General features: G+C 37.2%; 2 protein-coding genes and 1 long non-coding RNA gene across 11 annotated transcripts in view; 2 read left to right on the forward strand and 1 right to left on the reverse strand.

Moving 5' to 3' along the window:
- The window catches only part of Cbr4 (carbonyl reductase 4), a 75,053-nt gene extending 66,462 nt beyond the window's left edge, over window positions 1-8,591 (forward strand). For both annotated transcript variants that reach the window (XM_048791707.1, XM_048791708.1), the window contains one exon: window positions 7,862-8,591. Coding sequence is in view for 1 of the 2 variants with exons in the window: in XM_048791708.1 (XP_048647665.1) it covers window positions 7,862-7,920 (59 nt within the window). In the remaining variant the exon portion in view is untranslated. The remainder of the gene's footprint in view (window positions 1-7,861) is intronic.
- Window positions 1-22,677, reverse strand: part of Palld (palladin, cytoskeletal associated protein) — a 372,211-nt gene that overhangs the window by 19,061 nt on the left and 330,473 nt on the right. For 5 of the 8 annotated variants that reach the window (XM_048791698.1, XM_048791702.1, XM_048791701.1 and 2 more), the window contains 5 exons: window positions 13,021-13,156; window positions 9,546-9,644; window positions 8,750-8,800; window positions 7,311-7,532; window positions 2,577-2,726 (listed from right to left, as the gene is read on the reverse strand). In XM_048791698.1, the coding sequence (XP_048647655.1) occupies window positions 2,577-2,726; window positions 7,311-7,532; window positions 8,750-8,800; window positions 9,546-9,644; window positions 13,021-13,156 (658 nt within the window). Of the gene's footprint in view, window positions 1-2,576; window positions 2,727-7,310; window positions 7,533-8,749; window positions 8,801-9,545; window positions 9,645-13,020; window positions 13,157-22,521 lie in introns of all 8 variants that reach the window. The other 3 variants (XM_015486010.2, XM_048791704.1, XM_048791699.1) reach the window with 3 other exon arrangements.
- LOC125612835 overlaps window positions 16,785-22,677 on the forward strand; it is a 26,861-nt gene continuing 20,968 nt past the window's right edge. Inside the window, exons 1-2 of the long non-coding RNA XR_007343315.1 lie at window positions 16,785-16,819; window positions 19,670-19,780. This is a non-coding gene — a long non-coding RNA (uncharacterized LOC125612835). The remainder of the gene's footprint in view (window positions 16,820-19,669; window positions 19,781-22,677) is intronic.

Consider the following 22,677-nt stretch of genomic DNA (forward strand, 5'->3'; position numbering starts at 1 on the left):
CCTCGAGGAGGCGCTGGGAGCAGAGCAGCTTCCCAGTTCCATGTGTGGCCAGTGTCAGCTGTGCTTGGGTGGAGCCCATTCTCTAGTTCAGTTTCCTCCACCCAAGCCCACAGCTGTGGCAGTTGTGGCACAGCCACATCTGCTGCCTAACTCCCTTCCCATGGGAGTGATAAAAGGGAAAAGCCAGGAGGTCAGAAGACCACACACCAGCAGCATGTTGGGTGGAAATTCCATCCCAATGGACTGCTTACTCTAAAAGAACTATGGAGTAGAATACCTAGAAACAACTGATCTCTTCCATCCGGGTTCCACAGGCTTCTGCCAAGTCTTAGGATTGCTATTTTTAAGATGGGGAATTAGTGTTTGTGAATTAGAATAATGAAAGTAGCATTTATTGAAAGCATATTATGTTCCAGGTAAGCTGAGTGCTTTTTACATGTACTATTACATGTAAAAGTCCATATTGTTATTCTGATATTTTAGAAGAGGAAACAGGCATAAAGAGGTGAAGTGACTTGATAAAGTCACCTAGGTAATAAGTGACAGAGTTAGAACTCTCTGATCTGCTGATGCCAGAGCTCACGTTGTTCACCCCTATACTATGCTCTCCGCGTCATTTCTTTGATTTCCTTCCCTTTCTCCTTTTCCCCTGTTTACAAAGGGGATCCTTTTGGAGGGTCTGGGGCTCTTACACAGGGCTTTGGGTAAGATTACCTTCATTTTTTAAGATTGGTTTTTATTTTAATTAAGACATAATTGAACATATTTACGAGTACAATGTAATGTTATGCTATAGGTGTGCAATGTGGAATGGTACAAGGGGGATCTTCAGTAGCTCTCTATAGTGACTCTATCATGTTTGTCTAGAGTGTAAGCGATCAGACACTACTGACCCTTGAGGCTGGCCTGATGTCTTAAACTCTGCATGCTGCCATTGGCCATGAGCACTGCGCCTTTACTGGATTAGAACTTTTCCATATGTACAAATACATTAGTATAATTTGAAGAAGAGCAGAAGCAGACCCACAATTGCAGTTTTACATTTATGTTCTTCTATAAAATGGCTTACTCCAATAACAATTTAAAATATGCTAGGAAAAATGCCTTGAAATTAAAAGCAGGAACCCAGTTCTGCTAAGCACTTAAGAAACGCACATAATTCTATCCCCAGAATAAATCCCACTCGTTCTAGAGAAAAAAAAATAATAAAGGATCCAATGAAGAATTCTGGATTTTGTTGAGTTCTCTACCATTTTTCTTTTAAACAGGCAGAAAACTGAAGGATGAAGTCTGTTGATAGTCAAGGAAACACATAGAAAATATAATAAGACAAAAAAGCAACCTCTGCTTTTGCTCTCTCTTACAATTATGCAAATGTGAACATACTCATTAAAGTGCAACTTCTTAATAGAGACTATGCTTTTGACTTTTTCAGGGTGATGGTCATGTATTTATGGACAAAATTAGAACCTCAAAAAAGTGCATTAAGGTAGAAACTTTTCAATGACAGTGAAGAGTCTGCTGTGCTGTCAAACCTGATTAGTTGGATAATTTGAGTATCATTCTAATCTTAATATTATTACAGAAAATGTCTTTATATGACAATGGAATATTGGAATAGGATATCTTGTACAAATGTCTAAAAGCCTGTAAGCCTTGTTTAAATCCTACGTTTTCTAATCTTTGAAAGATATAACAGAATATGGAACAACATAAATAAATCAGAGACTTTAAAAAGAACTTTTAGTTATAAGTAAAATTGTTAATTTTAGCTTCCTTAAAAAAAAAAAGCCAATGAATTATACAACTTTAGTGAATTCAGTAAAATTACCCTGTTACACATTGAACTCTTAAGGTACAAAATCAATCACTCAATTTTGTGTCCCCTGTAGTTAGCATAATGCCTAAAGTATATAAGATGCTCAAGAAAAAATTTGTGGGCTTGAATTGGAAACATGATGATATCCAGCAACCCTTCATTAAATTCTAAGAAGGCAATTTTTTGGCCCTAAATCTAAGGGCAAACACAAGACAAAAAATTTTGATACAAACATGCTATATATAGGCATTCACAGATTCCAATGCCTATATAATTTAATCCTGGACCAAGAGGTTCATTGATGTTTGTGTGTACTTCTTTAAATTTTTTTTTTTTGCATTCTGTTACTAAAATTTGTACACACTACTCTATATCCTTTCTTCCTCCTTTATTTTATTTATAGAACTTAATCCTACTAGAAATCATATTAGATTATTTTCTACTGCAGGACTAGCCTGTCCACCATTATGACCCCATAACCTCCATAAGAGGTGAATACACAGGAAGCCTTAATATTTATGGGAGGAATGCATATCTGCACCAGAATCATTGCTAGAGAAGAACACCTGATGGAATAAATAAATATGGAACAAGGAAATTTTCTGGCCTCTGAAACCAAGATGGCTATTGGATTTGGAAAAACAGTTTCATAAGTCAAAGAAGTACAACTTCATCTTTCAATCAAACAGTTCCTCTGTCCAATCAAATGCCTGTAAGTGCTGTTAAGCAAAGAGCCCAAACCTACACCCCTTTTTACCTGAGGGTTGGCAGCCATAATTGTAAAATTTCCATCATCGTCTAAGGTGGAGGCTGAGGTGTGGAGAGAGCAGGTCCCATCAAGATCTCTTTGAATGGTGTAGTGATCACTCTTTGGAGAGATCTGTTTCCCATCTTTAAACCAATAGATCTGAATAAGTAAACAAAGATGAAGAATGTGCTCTTACTGTGTTTAGAGGACTGATAACAGTGTGGTCTAAAGGACTGAACTGATTTTTCATGTTAAATGTTAAATGTTAAACCAAATACCTGAATAGGAAAAAAGCAAGTATCAAACTATTTTAGTTTTAGTTTTTTAAAAATTATATACCTCTTTTTGCCTCTTGGTGCTGGGAATTGAACCCAGAGCTTCATGCATGCTAGACAAACACTGTACTACTGAGTTATACCCCAGGTTCTAGTCCTCCTTTCTTTAAAGATATATCTTCTTTTTGTTGTTAAAAATATGATATTTACATTAATTTATTTGCACAAAGGGATATATAGAGAATTTTGGCACTGATTATTTCTATGAAATGACATTATAGGCATTTTTTGCTTTTTTTTCAAATGTAAAATGTATTTTGCATTTACATATTTCTTTTTTTTCATAAGTAAATTACTTGTAAGTCAAAGGTAAAATAGCTTGTTCTGAAGGACAGTCACAGACCCCACACTCTATCATGCCACTGAGTTGTGTTAAATGAATAAAAGAGTGGCAGGAAAGCAGATCAGAGGGAAGGGAACAGGGGGAGGGGGAGGGAAGAGGAAGTACTGGGGACTGAAATACAGCAAATTATATTCCATGCTTTTATGATTGTGTCAAAATGAATTCTGATGTCATGTGTAATTACTATAAACCCATAAAAAATGGGGAAAAAAAGAATGGCGGGGAGGGAGGCAGCAGTTCAGCGTTGGAGATGGTGAGAACTCTTATTGCTTTATTCTGGGCCAAGAAGAATATGATCAAAAGTTGAACGCTTGTCAACTCTCCCAAAGGTATTAAAGAAACACAGTATCACTGAAAAGTACAATAATTTTTCAGTTATATATCTTGGTTTGATAGGAAATTAAGTGTGAAAAAAATTTTAAAAATTTCAAGTAGCTCAATTGCCTCTTCTATAGAACCCCTCTTTCCTCACCTTTGAATAAAAGTGGTCCAAAATTGTCTGATAATTTGTTATTTTTAATTTAGGTTATGAACTACATAGTTGCAAGATCATAATGAATGATAGTAAAGCAGCCCTAACATGACTGAGATGTCAGCCCACCCCAGACTTCATGTTATAATAATGTTATCATAATACATTGTAATAATAATCTAATAAAATTGTTCCTCCCCCTTATTAAAGTGCAGTAAATCCTTTTTTTTGTCCTTTGCAACCAAAAGCATTCCTAATTGATTCCCAACAGAAGAAAACCTACTTTAGACTATTTAGTTTTAAAAATAAACAGCTTCCTTATTGTAAATCAAATGTAAATTGTGAAAATAAACTGCCATACAAATTCAACTCTGTCGAACTATTTGAATCTGAAAAATCTTTTTGAAATTTCTATTTTTAACAGAGGAAAAGTATATATATATCACTAAATAAATGCTTGAATTATCAGAATCTGTTACAGGTTTTCTAGCCCCTATTTTTTAGTTCCAAATTTCCAGAAATTATCTTACTTATTAATCTCCAGAACTAAAACCTGACTAATAACTTTCAATTCTAAAAATTAAATTATGTAAAGCATCATTTTTCCTAATTATCATACAATTTTAGTGGTTGGATTACTTATTGTGAAGTGTAATTAGTACACTCTTTCTTCCTTTTGCATTCTTGTCACAAGGCCAGTTCTTTTGAGTTCTTTCCTTTAATCATTTTCACCTCCATTATAATTGTAATACAACTTTCAAATGAAATCAATAAATAGTTCCAAACCTTTGCAGAGATTGCTAATGGAGGGGGTAGAGAGTACAAGGAAGAGATACTTTTTTTTTGTAAAAACATAAGCCAAAACAAAGGAATCTTTACACACAATGAGTATTCCATATGTTAACAGCCCTAATATGATTTATATAGTATGGCAGAGATAGTACTTTAATAATCCAGGGAGGAGAAGAAGAGGAATGAGGAAAGGAGGGAGAAAGGGAAGGGTAACAGGGGGAGAAGGAAGTATAAGAGAAGAAAATTTGACAATAAAAGTCCTAAACAAGCGTCTTTGAAGATCTGTAACATTTAAATTTGCACTGGTATAAAAGCTGTTATGTTAAAAACAAAGTTCACTGTTTCAAGTGAGTAAAGTGTTCTATAAGACTAGGAATCCATGGGGCTGGGGCTGGGACTCATCGGTAGAGGGCTCGCCTACCACATGCCAGGTGCTGGGTTCAATCCTCAGCACCACATAAAAATAAATAAATAAAATAAAGGTATTGTGTCCAACTACAACTAAACAAATTTTAAAAAATAATAGGAATCCATGATTTTAAAACCTGATTAATGACCTTAACATGGGTAAGGTTTGAAAATAATCTGGGATCTTTTTTGTGAATACTTTGGAAGTTCAAGATATAACATCTTAATGGATTTCCTTCAAAAGCTGAAATTTTACCTTCAATACATGCATTTGATATCATGCTGTGAATACACAGCTATTACCCAAATTATGACAAGAATGTGGCAAAGAAATTTCCTGTAACAATAGAGTTTATTTTAAAAGTTCCATTTTATTAGAGAGTAGATATGGGTTTGAAAATTTGAGGCCATTTTCTTTGATCTATTTTTCTTGGCTTTGTTGTTAGAATTCAGTTTTAAGGAAAGATAGTGATGGTAAAATTAACCTGAATGTGAGAACAAAAAATGCACAAAGCTGTGGAGAATTAACACCTACCAGTATCAGGTATTGCATCACTTGCTCTTCTTCCATTTTGTTGATTCTCATTTCAGCTCTTGTACTCTGCTGTTAACCTTTTTTTAAAATATTTATTTTTTAATTGTAGTTGGACACAATATCTTTATTTTATTTATTTTTATGTGGTGCTCAGGATCGAACCCAGGGCTGTGCACGTGCTAGGCGAGTGCTCTACTGTGAGTCATAACCTCAGCCCCCACTTTTAAACTTTTAATACCAGAGAGTAAATTTCTCATTTCTATATACTTGACAAATTTGCATTTTTGATATTGTCCTGTTCTCTCATTGGAGTTTCTATTCCTTTTTAAATTATTTTAGTCATTTTAAATTCAGGTTTGTTTTTTTTTTTTTTTTCCCTGAGCTCCTTAATAGGGTTTAATATGTACAATTCTTAGGCTTCTAGTTTTGTTCTTGTGTCGTTGACTCTCATGGTTGTTGATTTCCTCATATGGTTTGTAAGTCTTGACTATGAACCTGTTTAGTAGCACTTCTTCCCTTCTATCCTGCAAAAGTCTGATGGCTTAAGCTGTGAAAAGTGTCCTACGGAGTAACAGTCTGCATGCTTATGAAAGAAAACTAAGTGAATCATCCGGAACTAACTTTCATATCCATATACTGCCTTTGATGGGGTTTCAGTTTCTCACCTTTTCTATTCTTTTTGCTTAAGTTAGCAAAAAGTATGCTCCTGTTTATTGCTTTGCTGGGCTAGTGAGCAGTTATTCTAGACCTCCTTTTATTGGTAGAACAGCTCCTTTACCAGCATTCCCATGTGTTGTAGGGAGAGGCCTCCCACCCAGGTCAGCCTAATCCTGCATTATCAGAAGTTTTGATCATCCTTTCTAAACAGTACTCCTCACCCTACCTCCATTTGTAAACATAGGAGTCCTTGGTTTTGTAGATTAGAGATTTGAAGTTTCTATCACCCATGGTGAACACTACTTCTCTGTATAGTGTACCTCCGTGGGTTCATGTCTAAGTCTGGCTGCTTACCAGCTCTTTGACCTTGGGAAAGTTAATCTCATAGAGCCCTCTTTAGCCATTTGCAATTTGAGAGTAATAATGAGGAGAAAATGATGTAGGTGTATGAAAAGCTCCTTGTTAATTATTCAGTTGTTCTCATTAGGAGCCACTCCTATCCTATTCTGTACTGTTCTGTCCTGCCCTGTCCTGTCCTAGTTTTATTCTTCAAACCTCCAACTCCATTCCCCCTACCCTCCACTCTTTGGTTTCTAATGCGTCCTGAAGATGGTTCTCAACTTAAGAGTACTTAAAACACCTCATATTGAGAAAGCTAGTCTGTATCTCTTCTTCCTATCATGTCTGCTATATTTGGAAGCCAAACTCTTCCTCAGAAAATGTGACTCCTGTAGTTTGGTTATGTCCCAGGAATTCATTACTGGAATCTTGGTCTCAGTGCAGTGGAGTTGAAAGGTGAGACCTTTGGCAGGGGTGATTGGGTTATGAAGGCATGGCCCTCATTAATGGATTAATCCATTCATGGATTTTAATGGTTAATGGGTCACTTTAGGACTATTTTTGTTATAAAAGCAATCTCTCTCTAGCACACTAACTCTATCTTGCCATCTGATATCCTTTTGCTTTTTGCAATGAATTGAAAGAGGATGAGGTCCTTGCTATCACCATGTTTTAGACTTCCTAGACTCCAGAACCACGAGCCAAAATGGAAAAGTTCTATGGTAAAAATAGACTAGGTTTTACTAGGTTTTGATTAATTTGAGTAGGTTTTTTCTTCTTTATATATTACTCAAGTCCTTAGGCATTTTGTTATAGCAGTGTGAACTGAGACAACTCTTAAGAAGTCATATTTTTAGCTTACCTTAGGCTTTGGATTTCCAGCCACTCTACATGTGAAAGTCACAGGCATTCCCTCAAAGATCTTATAATGTTTCAGCTTCATCTCGAAGAACGGTGCCATTCCATTTTCCACAGGTACATCCCCATACTGAATGTCATCACCTGATTCATCCACAGGAGACCTTTCTAGCCTGTACTCTATTTCACTTATGAGTCTCTGTTCACAGCTGGAGACTTTGTATTCCTGTGTCAAACAAAGAAAGTTCAAGTTAGCAACCTCAAGCCGTCACAGAACAATGTGTCTCATGAGTCTTATCCCCCTCTCCAATAAGGCACTAAAATGACAGAGGTATTTTTACCATAGAGCTTAAAAACATAATCTGAACCCAATTCAATTCCATAGAAAACAAAACCCATCTGGAAGTGAAAATTTGTGATATTTCAAATTGTCTTCAAGTCCTATCATTGAGAAAAACAAAACAACACAAACAAAACCCAAACAACAATAGTAACAGCAAAAAGTAGAAAAGTTAAGATTGCTTTATTATTTTTCTCTTTTCTTTCTTAAAACAGGGATGAAGTGGAGAAGAAAAGAAAAAACTGAAGGCTCTGTATTCCCTATCTGTTCATAAAAATAACACATAAAGGAACACTGATCTCCTTCTGTAGGGTAAATGCTGCTGCAGGGTGGTGTACCTCTCCAGAAGGCTCAGAGTATATGTGAAAGCAGCTGCAGTGTGCACAGAATTTTATCAAATGAATAATGGAAGAAATAGCACCATGATTTTTTTTTACCCATAACAACCCCATCTCATAGGGGGCCCCCTTTTGCTCTACAGCTATTAGGAACTCATCTCTTTAACAGAAAAACAGGGATAACACTCCAGTCAAAATTTTGGTTAAAAACACAAAGCAAAACCAATAACCCGAATATCCTGTGGTGTTTAAGGTGGATCCTACAGTTCTTGCCTGTAAAGTACAATGCAGACAAGGCAGCCCATTATAAATATTCCCTATTTCATATTAAATAGGGAGTAATTTTAAGTAGGTTTCCTCTTAAAGAAGTTCTGCCATCTTTAGAAAATAGTTTGCTGGTTTGAGGGAAAAAATATAATGTTGTGAATAACACTGTGAGCAATACACCACATGCTATTTTGTTTAATTACTCTGGAATTAATCACTTTCAGAATAAGTAACCCCCCAAAGGTGTATAACAAGTGAAAATGTTTTCATGTTTCAAAGTTTAGAGCTTCCACTAATGTTAGGATTAAATTTGTTGGTAAATAAATGACAAGAAAAATCATACTGTAGTTATTCTGTTTATCTGATATTAAATGGAAATTGATTTGAATCATAGCACTTATAGTTAACATATGAAAGTAAAGACAGACACACAGGTTAAAAATGAAGAAAATAGTCACAGTGAAAGATTGCAAAGAGAAGAAAAGAGAAAAGTTTAACCTTTTGACCATCCACAGAACTCCCTACAGAGGCATGAGGAGACCCAACATCCTGTAATGGTAGAAAAAACAAGATGATAGAAATAGTAAGATGTAGCAGGATTTCTAGTTTTCTTTAAATGAAATTTTCAGGGTGGCAATGTTTAACATAGAGAAACAAAAGGCACATTTTCAATAGGAGAGTGTACTTGACACTTTAAATTTGTTTTATAAGCTTTTTTTCCCCCCCTTTTAACTTGAAACTACATCTGGAAACTCTGTGGAGAGGCAATAGAGATTATACAGCTGCTTGTAACAGCTCCTTGAATTTTCTTTCTTTCTTTCTTTTGGAGATAGCAGGGGAATAAAAATAGAATTTTGGGTCTTTTGCTGGTTTATGCTTTAAATGCAAATGAAGATCAAAGGCAGTCTTTTCTGAACATCGGTATTTGGGTAGATATTAAGAGTATAGTGGGAAATACTAGCTTACTTCAAACAGTGCCAGTGAAAAGGTGTTTCTCCAAACTATTTTGGATTAGAGCAAAATACAGAAAAATCAGGATACTCAAAAGGAAAATAAAGAGATAAATAAGAAAATAAAAAGAACAAGAATTACTGATGGAAATAGTTCTAATCACTTAACACAGTGTCTGGCACACAGTATTTGCTCAATCCATATTATTGTGAGGTTGCTTGATGACATCGATACTGCTTGTCTGTGGCTTATCCTCTATTTTTCACAACATGAATCCCAAGTATAGTGTCAGAAGGGACGGAATAATTGTCATCTATCCAGGAAGTCTAGAGCAACACAGTACCTGATTAGTCATTTCTTCTTCTGGCTCCTGAATATTAAAGACAGTCGCACTCTCGGCACCTAGTAGTCGACGGGCCATTCTTTCTTCATAAGTTAATCTCTAAATAAAGCAAGTCACAAAAAAATTAAGATTAGAAAAAACCCACAATTATATACTGCCTTATGAAAAAGAGTTAAAAAATAAGATGAGTTTTGACATTTTCTGTAACTATTCTCTCTCCAGCTCCAGACAGCTGCATGTCAAAGGGGTCTGTTTCTTGTGCTTCAGTTCTGCCCCTCACTTCTTCCTATAGTCCTCCTGGCCTAAACTACTGTTGGGAGATGAGACAGTTAATCTTGGATGCCACCAATTGATGCAGTGTAGATTTAAAGTAAATGATAAGCAGCAAGGCAGAGACCATAGAAAAGATGTGTTATTCTCATCCTTCCTGAAAAACAGAGAAAAGAAAAGATCTTCCAACAGCAAATTTTAAAGGCAATGCTATTTTCAGAGTCGTTCACAGGCTCTAGGACAACCAAGTGAGCTCCAAGACCAACTGACATGGAAAACGGAAAGCCACTCAAAAGGAGAACAAACTCATCAGTAAGAAGATAGAACAGGTATCACTGACAGAAGTAATTCTGAACACATTATATACTCAGCAAATATTAGCAAATGAAAGTTTTCAACCAGCTGACAGTGGTAGTCCTTCTGCTTTGGGAGCAGGTCTCCCAGCTAGGAGCACTTTCTAGGCTGCTACGTAGTGTCTGTGACTAGGGGCCAATACGATAATCCACAAAGGACGACTGAATGTGGCTAAATTAGCAAGAGGACCATTAAAGCTATTTGCCAAAACTAACATCCATAATTCATGACTACTCAGAAGCATACTGCTTGCCCATCAGGAAGAAAATGGTAGTGTTTTTGCACCTAGCAATCAGTACTTTGGAGTCTGCCAAAACCATTTGCTAGTCCCTTCTTATAAGAGATGCCAACATTTTTGTTCTGTCAGTGGGATGATTGAGTCTTTTTTCTCTTTTCTTTCTTGCTGGGGATAGAGCCCAGGGCCACAGACATGCTAGGCAAGCACTGTACCCCTAAGATACACCCTCAGCCCTGGCTGGGGTGATTCTTGTACTTCAGTTGATTCTGAAATGCCTTAGAATTATGGATGTGGGAGGAAATTTCAGAGTTCACCTGCCCCATCAGGGGCATTTTGCAAAAGGGGTTTTATTAGAAACAGGGAATAAGGCAGAATCTAAAAAAAAAAAAAAAAAAAAAAGTTATTTCAGATAAACTTCTGCATGTAGATCCAAATTCTGTTGAAAGTTCTCTAATCAGGAAAATATGTTGGGAAAATTTACAATTCCAATAATTGCTGGTTCTAGTCCCAGCTGAAACTGGGAAGTGAAAGAGATCAAGTGCCAAGCAGCCCTAAAGGTCAGAGTATTTCATTTAGTAAAGAAAGGACGGGGACAAAAAGGAGGTAGAGGTACACGTTTGAGTGGCACATGAAGTGATTCAGCCCAGTACATTATTATGTAAATTAATTCTCTCAAAATGATTTAAAAAAATCAGTGAATTCAGTTTTCAAACAGTTTGAAGTACTTGCTGTCTTAAAACCTTCCTGTGTTCTCATGGAGAACTGTATCAACATCGGTGGGGGATTGGAGTGATCTCTACCTTGTTTCTCAGAGGCAGAAGTATCAATTTGATATCTGTTCCAACACCAGAATGTACCTGCTACCATTGGAAGCCAAATTTACTTCAAAGTGTTGTTTTTAAATCACTATGCCATATGGAAACATAAGTCCATGTTTACAAAAGCCAAAAATAAGTAACAGAATATCTAACATTAGGAAAAATGGTTTAAGAATTCCATTTTCTTTAAAGGGAAACCTAACTTTTCTTGTTCTTTTAGGCTGTCAAATGTGGATGTCTATGGAACTCATTATGAATGCCATTCGCTGCTAAACAGATAAATATAAATATATGCTTATACATAAAAGTGATATATAAAAATATGTAACAGATATGTAAAAATATAGATATGCATGACATGATTAAATAGTAGCTTACAGAAGTCTTATTTTGAACTAAGAAATCTAAGTCTATAAAGAATATTTAAATAATCTAAAAGAAGAAGTGTGTGTGTGTGGGGGAGCTGGAGATATGCCTTTACCTGGCTTGAAAAAGTTCCCATACATACTTTTGAAAAATCTTTCAAAGACTACTTGACAGAGCCAGGGAATACTTCCAGAGCATGTAATCACTTATTTCAGGGAGAAAATATTTTCTTTTGGTGAAGATCTTCTATACCCAATGAAATGAGTAACTAACAAAAAACTTACTAGAATTTTAATCCTTCTTAATCAGATTAAGATGCTCCAATAATTAAAGTCAGCATTCAACCCTCCTCCTCTATTGGCCACATCTCCCATGGTCTATTTTTACATTTTTATCTATCAATGCTTAAGAATTAAAATTTTCAGAAAACATAATTCCCATAGAGAGCTTTCCACTCTGAAAAATGTGTCTGGGAGGGAGATTTTCTATGAAGAAGCCAGTTTCTTCTATCCAAGAGCCAAGCAAATTTTCTGGTAACGTTCCAGAAAAAAGCTACAAAAGACTCCTCTGCTCTGCCTGGGGAATCTTAGTTGCTAGATTGACTTTACCCATCTACTGATGATGATATTTTGATGTGATAATGTGAAAACCAAATAAAACTTGATAAGAAAAAATTCAAGTCCAGTGGACGAAAGATAGTGTGTTTTTCACCAGATTTATATATGCACTCTACAATTCTGTAGCCTTGAAATATAACATTCCCCCTCAAGTCTAGCTGTCTTGCTCTGACAAATTAGCACGAGACTGTGGAACATAATTCTCTGTTCAGATTTCTGAGTCAACTGATATCCGTCCAGTCATCAGCTGGTAGTACAGGACTGAATTTCACCAATGATTTCTCTAGCTAAGGTATTTTTTGGGTAGAAGCAGTACATGCCACAGAACCAACTTCTCCTTTGGTACTTTTATTATAATCCACTGCTTCTGGGTGCAAACTGTTCCAAGGGCACATCTTCTCCCTCCCTCCCTAGGACCTACCCAGCCACGACAGAATCTCCATATATCTTTTTTTTTCAAATTAAAAAAAATTTTTTTAGTTGTCAATGGACCTTTATTTTATTCATTTATATGTGGTGCTGAGAATAGATCCCAGTGCCTCGCATGTGGTAGGCAAGCACTCTGCCACTGAGCCACAACCCCCATCCCCACATTTCTTTATCATCATTACTCATTTGTTGTGGTCCCAACACTAACATCTGCCCTTCCTTCTTCCTTTCTCTCTAACTCATTAAGAGAAATGTTGAGATTCAAGGTTAATGAAAAAATCATAAGACAAATCTTAAGACAAATCTTAAGAACCTAAGCCTCAGGGAAGAGAGATTTTATGTGGATAGCTAATCTTCCAAGTCCAGCCTAATCTGTCAAGTACCGGCTGGCCATTGTTCAGGATGTCCTCCTTGAAGCGAAGTTTTCGTTCCAGATCTTGAATGACAGCATCCTTTGTGCCTTGAATCTCCTCATCAGAGGCTATTCTAGCAGTTCTACTGGCCTTCTTTGGAAATCCCCTACAGAACAAAAGCACAAGATCATAATGTCAGTTGTCAGGCATCTAAATCCAAGTTAGAATTCAAGTCCAACAAACAGACAGAACAACGTATCAACATGTCATTCCCACATTTTTTTTTTTTTTAATGCTGCATCTATTTCAACTATTGTGGAAAGAACCTTGAATGTGAAAGCTGGTTTCAGAAGTTCAGGAACCACTAATTGGAACCAGTTTTCAGAGAAGGTTCAAATACCTTGGGGGAGTGTGTCTCGGTGGTTAGTCAATACCGAGAATAGGAAAGGCCTGTATTTTAGTCCCAGGGAAGCAGAAATGTAAAGTGAAATATTGATGTGATTTATAATAAGGCCTAGATTTCAAATCTGACTCTACCTTGTTTATATTAGATTTGTGCTCTTGGGTAAGTTTTTTAAAACCTCTTGTAAAACATAAAAATATATACCACATAGGAATTTTGAGAAGATTTGAAAGAGGACATATTTCTTTCATACTTTGATTCAATTTTCTAGTCCTTTCATAATTCACTTGCCTAACCCATTCTAAGTGAATACATGTTGAATATCCCTTATCTGAAATGCTTGGGGTCAAAGTGTTCTGGATTTTGGAATATCTGCATGTACATAATGAGATCTTGGGGATGAGACCCATTTCTAACCCTGAAAGTCATTTATGTTTTCTACATACCTATACACATAACTGAAAGGTAATTTTATATAATATTTTTACTGTGCCTGCTTTTTGACTGTGACCCATCACATGAAATCAGGGGTAGAATTTTCCACTCCTGGCATTATGTTGCTGCTCAAAATGTTTTGGATTTTGGAGCATTTCAGATATTTGATTTTTAAATTAGGGATGTTCAACCTGTACTAAGTTTGTTAACTTTCTTTCTGTCCCTTATATGTAGAAAAAATCCTAACTAATAGAACCTAATTTTTCCATGTCCATGTTTTCAGTTATTTGCCCTTAAAGTTCAAATGAGAGCACACCAGAGTTAGACATTAAAAAAAAAAACACTAAAGATTTTTGATACTGTGATATTTTGTGTTTGTAATGTCAAAGAGATGGTTAGTTCAACTTCAAATTTTATCCTTTTCATTGGAGATTGAGAAGGATATCATTTATTTAGGGGGTTGGGCTACGAACTTGAGTCATGTTAGTAACAGCCATAAGAATTATGATTTATAATCTCAATTTTCACTACTATGCGGCCCTTTAACAGAAATGTGCATAGTTTGCTAGCTTTCCTGTACCTGGAACCTCCCTCCCTTCCGTTTAATGTCTCTTGGAAAGTCTCCCTAAGTCTATCCAATTAGTCATGCAGGTACCATGTTTATTTTCCTTATGGTTTCTCTCACACTAATATTATGTGTCCTTAAATGGTTTCTCTCACCATGGCTCTTTTGTTTATCACAGTACTTGTTAACAGACATGCAGATGTTTCTGCAGTGAGTGGATGTCCTGTCTCTCTTTACTTATGACCTCTCTTTCCCTCTTCAGTCAAGGAAACTTGTGCCAGAGCCATGTAACATCAGATCTCATGTAAAAAGTCAGACTTGGGACAAGTAACTACTACTAAAATGGAAGCAAAGTTCTGCACTGCTTTTGACTATAGACTTACATCTGAGACATAGAAGAGCTAGGTTTTAAAGTCACTGGAAAGATAAAATTGAAGACAGCTCGTTCTCTGTTACATCAGGTATTATTGGGCACACACACTTTTCCATTATTACTCAAAGCCTGAACAACATAACTCAGTTGCACAACTATGTGATGATGAGCAGCCTTTGTTGACAGACAGCATCACTGTTTCTGCAGGTGGCAACACTGAGAGCTGTGTTCTCAGCATTGATGAGAATGAAAGGAGTAGGAAGGTGAATGTCAAGGGGAGAATAGGTCATTTAAACAAGAAAAGCAGAGAACGGGTAAAATGACTATCACAATTGCCTCTGACAAGTAAAAAGACACCTACAATTGTCCGGATGCTTAGAAAACACTTTTCACTATACTGGACTCCTCTATGGGGACTTAGAACCACTGCTCTGAAACATTTTATAGTGAAGCAAATTTGGGTTGTGTCCCTGCAACCCAAGAATTTTATCATTTCAGAGAGTACAATTTAATTTACTCTTTGACCCCCCAATAAAACCCCAAATCATTCTATATTTCTTTTAACAAATCCATTTCCTAAACAAACCAAGATTGCCAACAGTAGAAGGACATGTAACTTAATTCTTCTTTTCCCTCTATTTTAAGAACATTTTCCTTGACTGACAGAATTTTAGGTACTCATATTTCTTTGGTTCTGAATAGTCCAATAGTCCAATAGTCATTCCATAACAATAGTCATTATAATGGCCAACAGATGCCACTATAAAGCTTGGGGAAAGAGGTAGAGAATACAGCATCTAGCAAGGTACAGTGCTAGGTTAATACATCAACCCAAATCTGGTTAAGTCTAGACATAAATAGTTGGTTTGTAAAGTGAGTTTATTGCCTGATGACATCATGGAAAACTACTATGAATGAAAAATGTTATGCATAAAAGGGTGGGAGGAAAAAAAAGCTTTATCACTATAGTCTCAACATTATCTTATGTGGGATTGCAAAGACAACCAAATCCTAAAGGAAGGGCCTTCATCACAAGAGGTTAGTTAACAATCAAGTTGGGAATAAGTTAAGGAACAAACCACATGGTACTCCTAGATACAGCACAGTAAAAACTGCTGGCTAGAATGAGTGCTGAGGACTTTACTGAGGAGGTGAGTACCTGAGGCAGACTATGAAAGGTGATGGCAGGTAGCAAAGGGGACAGGAAGGAATTCAGAGGCAGCATGATCAAAGGCACAGAAGTGGGAATCAATCGCTCTCTCTCTTTCTTTCTTTCATTTAACCACCAAGGAGCTCCAAGTCTTGGGCTAGTTACCTAATGACTCTGTGCCTCAGTTTCCTCTTCTGTAAAATGTGCATATGAACAGCATGTGCCTCATAGGCCCACAACATGAGCTAGCATATGTTAAGCACTTAGAACAGGGCCTGGCATCGTAAGAGTGATCTGGAGAGGCCAACACAAAATGTCCAGCATGGAAATGAATCACAGAGACGAGACTTGCCAAGGGAAACTGAATGAATGAGGGGAAGGAGTTTAAAAGGTGCCAAGAGTTTCCAATAATGCACAAATAACCCTCACTGACTGCCCTTTCAATGCTCAACTCTGCTGTTCTAGGTGCTGGGAATACAATGCTGAACAAAACTAAGTCACAATACTTAGAAAAATTATATTGTATGGTGGAGGTGACAGAGAAAGGAAGAAAAGAAGAAGAAGAAGAAAAGGAAGGAAGGTAGTGAGTGCCACAAAGTGACAGATGTATGGTAGATAGCTGTATTAGTATTAACTATCAGCTCTCTAAGAAGGTGACACTAGAGCTGAGGTCAGGGGTCAAGGACATTGTTGGTCATATGAAAACCTGTAGGGAGAGGGCTAGGCAGAATGGGTCAGCCAGAATGAGCCTGAGCAGGGCCAACAGATGCCATTCTGCAGGTGGCTACACTGAGAGCTGTGTTCTCAGAAGTAGACAATACAGTTTTTCTCATACTTATTCTAATACAGAACCTCTCTTTTTTTTTTCAGAGAGCATCTCCTTAGGGAACTGTTAAAAACAAGGTAAGGTTTAGGGTTAGCATGTAAGTTTAGTGTTAGAAGTCAGAAAAGGAGTTATTTGGGAAGGGGGAGACACCAGGAAAGAAAAGCAATTATACATTTTTGAGGCAATGCTTTGGCAACTGAGTTTGTTTTCCTATAAAACTATTTCTGTGCTGGAGTTTAATGTAAAATGGTTGTGGGTTTGTGTCCCCAAATGTCACCTACTTTTGATAAATGAGGAGTAGCAACTCATTAGGGGGAAAAAAAAGAGTATCTAGTGACAAAGGGATGCTTTCTGTTCATGATGGTTTGTACAATTTAAAAAGAAAAATGCTTATTCAAAGTAAATTGTTACCCAAACCAGAACTCTTCACAAAAATCCATAATCAGAGGCAAACCTTAATCAGTAAACAATTCATAACAGGCCGCCCGCATTTATACTTCATGTATACACACTCAGCCCAACTGTGCAAAAAACATTTCTGATCTGTTTACTCTGGCTTTAACAGTAAGTCATTTGCCATTTTAAAATAATATTCATGTGGTTGGGGTAAAACATTTAAAATATATACACAAGCATCTGGAAGGTAAAATCTTCCAGATTTGACCACTACCAAACCCAGGAGGTTTTCTCTCGCTTTTTTTCTTTCAACTACTGAAGAATTTTGAATATAACCTTCTCTTGAATTGTTCTTTGTCAATTCTGTCAGTATATTTCATAAACTCAAATCTCCAGAATATAACATCGATTTAAGAGATCAAGAGCCTATCTAGCAACCAGAGAATTTTTTAAATTAGTTAAAAGTCTTCTTATTCTCCTCTTTACAAATTCAGTGAAATCTGAGGGTAACTAAATTCCACAAACATTACAGAGTGAGCAAACTCATTAATATACTGGCAAATATTTAGGTATCCCTTATATTCACGAAAGTAATATATTCATCTAAGATACACAAACTGAATTTTGGTAGACCAATTATTATTATTATTATTTTTGTACCAGGAATTGAACTCAGGAGCACTCAACCACTGAGCCACATCCCCAGCCCTATTTTGTATTTTATTTATAGACAGGGTCTCACTGAGTTGCTTACCACCTTGCTGTTGCTGAGGCTGGCTTTGAACTCAAGATCCTCCTGTCTCAGGCTCCCGAGCTGCTGGGATTGCAGGCATGCACCACCATGTGGGTGATTCAATTCTATTTTTAACAGAATTTATTGTGATGCAAATAATAAGTACAAAAATGGTTTTTGAGATCTTATTTAAGTGTTCTAATATTAAATTCTCTTCACATTATCTATTGTGAAGAATGAAATGACAAAGATGCATTGTCTACACCTATTGGTTCACTCTGTGCAACTCAGTGCAGAGCCATGCACTACATGACAAGTCTAACTCTGAGCTGACCCTGGTGCAGAGATATTTATCAGAACCATCACTTTGTGAACTCAGATGTGGCCTTGCCTACTAATCTGTTGGGAAATACTTGCCCAGAATAGGATGTGATTTTTTAAAATGAAATCATCTGATATACTGGACCCTAACAAGTCTAATAACAAGATTCTGGGCATGTCCCCAGCCCCTTCAGGTCTCTGCTCTCTGATGGAGAATGACAAGGCTATCACCAATCTGTTTTCCTGAAAAATGAGAAAAACAGAAATCCTGAGATGTCTTCACAGCCCAATGTCCCTTTGTCAGGTTCATTTTTATTGGTTACTCTTAACCAATGTCTTGACTTGAAAACTGTCTAGCATGCCCTGCATATCTAAAATTTGAAAGTAGAACTAAATCTGGTACAAACTTTTCCTTACCACTCAGGGAACTTTGTTTTGTTGCTATTGCAACAGTTTTCATAATCAAGAAATGTTAGACAACACATTTATTAGCAATAAACAGAGACACGGTTAAGTCATGCTATATACCCTCCTGGCTCAGGCTTATTCCAAAACCCTAGGAAATCTCTTCACCATTTTAGTGTAGAATGAAGACAGTGTTCCTCACCTCTCTATTTCCTATAAGTCAGGAAAGAGGGACATTGAAATATGTTTGTAAAGAGCTGAGTGGCTACAAAATATAAGCTCTGAATAGTACATCTGTAAATAAGTTCTTACTGACACATGCTCTTAGTGACAATCATTTAGAGACAAAGCCCTACTTACATGAAAGAGGCAATTAAGAGACACAGTAGCAGTGTGACTATGTGGCTTTCTCTCAAGAGACAGATTCCAGCACTGTCAATATGGGCAAAAGATACAGTGCCTATCCAGTTATCGGAGATGGCTTTGATCTGATTCATGTTTCAGACTCAGTACTGCTGCTCGGAGACCAGCAGAGACAGAAATTCCTACCCTCTCTTAGGGCCAGTTTTCTGTGTGGAGAAACAAGGTTACAGGAATACATGTTTGCGAGGCATGTTCTCCTCATGGTCTCCATCAAAAGATCCAGTCATTTGCCAGTAAATGGATAGAGCTGGAGAATATCAAGCTAAGTGAAATAAGCCAGTCCCCCAAACCAATGGCCTAATGTTTTCTCTGATATGCAGATGCTAATTCACAATGAGAGAGGGGGTACTAGGGAAGAATAGTTACTTTAGGTAGAGGACAGTGAAGGGAAGGGAGGGGATAGGAAGGATGGTAGAATGAAACAGACATTATTACCTTATGTACTTATATGACTACATGACCAATGTGCCTCTATAACACGTACAATCAGAAAAAATGAGAAATTATACCCCATTTAGGTATTACAAAGAGCATACAAATCCATTCTACCGTCATGTATAACTAATTAAAACAAATAAGAAATTTAAAAAGATTCAGACATCATTTGTGTCTGTTAGCACCTCTGAGCAGGGTGACATTTCTCTGCTAGTGACCCAGTCACCTTGGGGAAGAATGTAGCTGCCTGAAGAAAGAAGACACTTGAGGAACTGGATGTGCACAAGTTCCCCAAACCGCAGTCGACCAACAACATGCTGTTGCTGTAAGTCTGGGGCAGGCCCGTCTTTTCCTTCTTGGTTTTGTGGTTTATCACTGGCATCCATAGCCTTTGTTCCCTGTCTTGACCTCTGCTACCTAGATGTGAGAGAAACAGAACCTGATCTCCACAGACTACTTAAAAACCTAGGGTGTACCAATCTCCTCCTCTACAGATTGAAATAAGAACAATGCTAAGCACACACAGAATAAAGTAGAAGGTATACAGTTGATAATAAAGAAAGTTGAGATATCTGAAAATGATATTTAAGATTTTGGTTAAAGGCAGGCATTAAAAAAAGGTCTAATGAGTTTGTTCATTGAGTCATTCATCAATTCATTTGCTAGACCTTGACATATTTGACAATAGTTTGGCAGCTCTTCAAAGTTCAAAGATGCCAGTTAGTTATAGAAACCCTGAAAGGGACACTGGATCTTTGGCAGATTATTTGAGTTATTGTGAAGGATAATTACCAAAATTTTGCTTTTAATTCAGAATGCAAATGATGGATTCCACAGTATACCAGAGGGGAAAAATATTCAAAAGACACATGTATCAAACCAAAAGAATGAATTCTTCAAGATTGTGTGATTTAGCAACAGGAAAATTCCTTCAAGACAAGAGGGTAACCACATAATAATGGCTTATTGAGCTAGCACAGAGCTGAAGTCTGGAATCTGGTATTGCCACTTCTCTTTGGAGTCATAGTTCGTTCTCTCTCTCTCTCTCTCTCTCTCTCTCTCTCTCTTTCTACAGTTTGCCACAGCCCAGAACAGTGTGACTTCTCCATTAATTTTTAAGAAACTACAGAACTGTTTTGTGGTAACAATTATAAATATTTGGCCTCATAAAATGAGTAACTATGATAGATGGCGATAAGAGGCAAGTTTTCCTGTTACTTGAGGTTAAGTAAACCCTTAAAACTGGTATCTTCTTAAGAGGATCTAAAAGCAAAGATCAGAATAAACCACTGTTTCTTCTTACGATGATTAAAGGCACTACCACCTAATGCCTTCGAAAGACTAATCTTTGATCAAATTCTCTATGAGAAATATTAGAACAGATTTTATGGTACTTATCTTCCTGGGAAGCAAGATTTGGTACCATTTTAGTGAGAGAACTGTCAGGCATCAAGCTTCTACCCTGAATCTTTCTGGTAAATTAGCTTCTTTGTAGCCAGATGATGTTTCATTTTCTAGCAGCCAAATACAAGTTCAAAAAGAAAAGTTGAGGAGAAAGTCCAAATTTTTCCTTAGGCAAATTCCTTGACTTGACTTTCATTAGAAGTCTATTATCATATCATTACTGCACAGATTCTGTTCTTTTATTTACTTATATATGCATTTGTGCTTTTTTCCAATAAGAATCTGAGAAGCCAGATTTCCAACAGAGAATTCATGTAATCAACATTTAGAAAGTGCCCAACAAAACAAGGCTGTGAAGCTCTCTGACAACCCAGTCAAGGCCAGAGACAGAAATGCTTGTCTTTAATGTGGCATTAGTTCATTCCAGCAATGGAAAACTTTATATATAAAAGAAAATAGTATAGTTCTAAGGTCTGCCCAATTTTATTCTTTTGTGGGGTTTATTTTGTTTCTCTCTGAAGAATACTGGGTTTCTGGCAAGCTCTGAGGTAGGAGTTCAGCAGGTAGAGTTGAAAGTAATACTGAGACTGGCTTCACCATCGCTATCACCTACTCAGTTTTGAAATCTTTGGTAAAGTGAGTAACTGCTAGCTTTTAAAACTCATTTTACTCTTCTATAAAACACAAACACCTGTATGATATGCTACTTCTGAAGGCTTTACTACACTTCTGTAGATGTCCTCTTATTTAGCTTCAACCATTTTCTATTTTAAAGAGTTCATAGCTGGAAGTGGTTTTCAGACTTGTAATCCCAGATACTCAGAAGGCTGAGGTAGGAGGATCATTAGAGCCCAGGAGTTTGGGGCCAACCTGGGTCACCTCAGAAACCAAACAAAAAGCGGTCATAGGGTTGCCATTATAGGTTCAGGAAAGCAGATATTAGATAATTTACAAAGAGAAAAAGTGAGAGGAGTCATGTAAACTACCTGTTTTCAGGGTCAGAATTGGTACCTCCATTTTTCACTAAATTGCATACAGTCTCACTTATTTGCACTAAAATGTAAATACATTCACACCCACCCCATCACTAGATGCTTATAAAAACTTAATACTAGTTAGGGTTTTTCTCAAACACTGAAGTGTATACTTAGTAACCAAACCCCTCCACATCTATTGGAATACTGAGTTGAAATGCTTAGTTTGGTGGCCACAGTACATGGGTTCAAATCTTAGTTCGATGGCTCTGTGGACCCCCACCCCCAAATTATTTTAACTACTAGAATCCTCATTTGTTTAAGTGGGACAATAATGACTCTTGGGAATGGTGTATCACGAAATAGTATATATATAAATTGCTTAGCACAAAGATGGATAAGTGGTTGCTAGGGTCACTGTTATCACAATTATCATGAGCACTGCAGTTCTTGATGGGAATCTAACTTGGAGGAAATAGTGTTGATCTAGGTGAAGGTAAGATAACTATGCAATAACAGCTTTGAAAAGCTGCTGTGATCACTTAAAAAATCGGATGGAGGGAAATTCGTATATTGCTACAGTGGTACTCCCCGGTCGCAGACTTGTGGGCGTAGTGTCTTAGGGAATGTGGGAGCTGCGTGCAGCCTTGGGTAGGCGGGGAGGTGGAGATGTGCGGCTGTCACTCACGCAGGGGTGACGCCCTTGGGCAGCCCCAAGGCATTGACGGCCACAGGCGGTGGCTGCGAGGGCAGCAGGGAGCTGAGGAAGGCCGCGGGCGTCTGGCTGTGGCCGAAGCGGGCCCCGGGCGAGGCGCACTGGGAAGCCGGAGCCGAGCTCGGGAGC

This window comes from Marmota marmota, unplaced genomic scaffold (assembly GCF_001458135.2).
Source record: "Marmota marmota marmota unplaced genomic scaffold, marMar, whole genome shotgun sequence".
Lineage (NCBI taxonomy): Eukaryota > Metazoa > Chordata > Mammalia > Rodentia > Sciuridae > Marmota > Marmota marmota.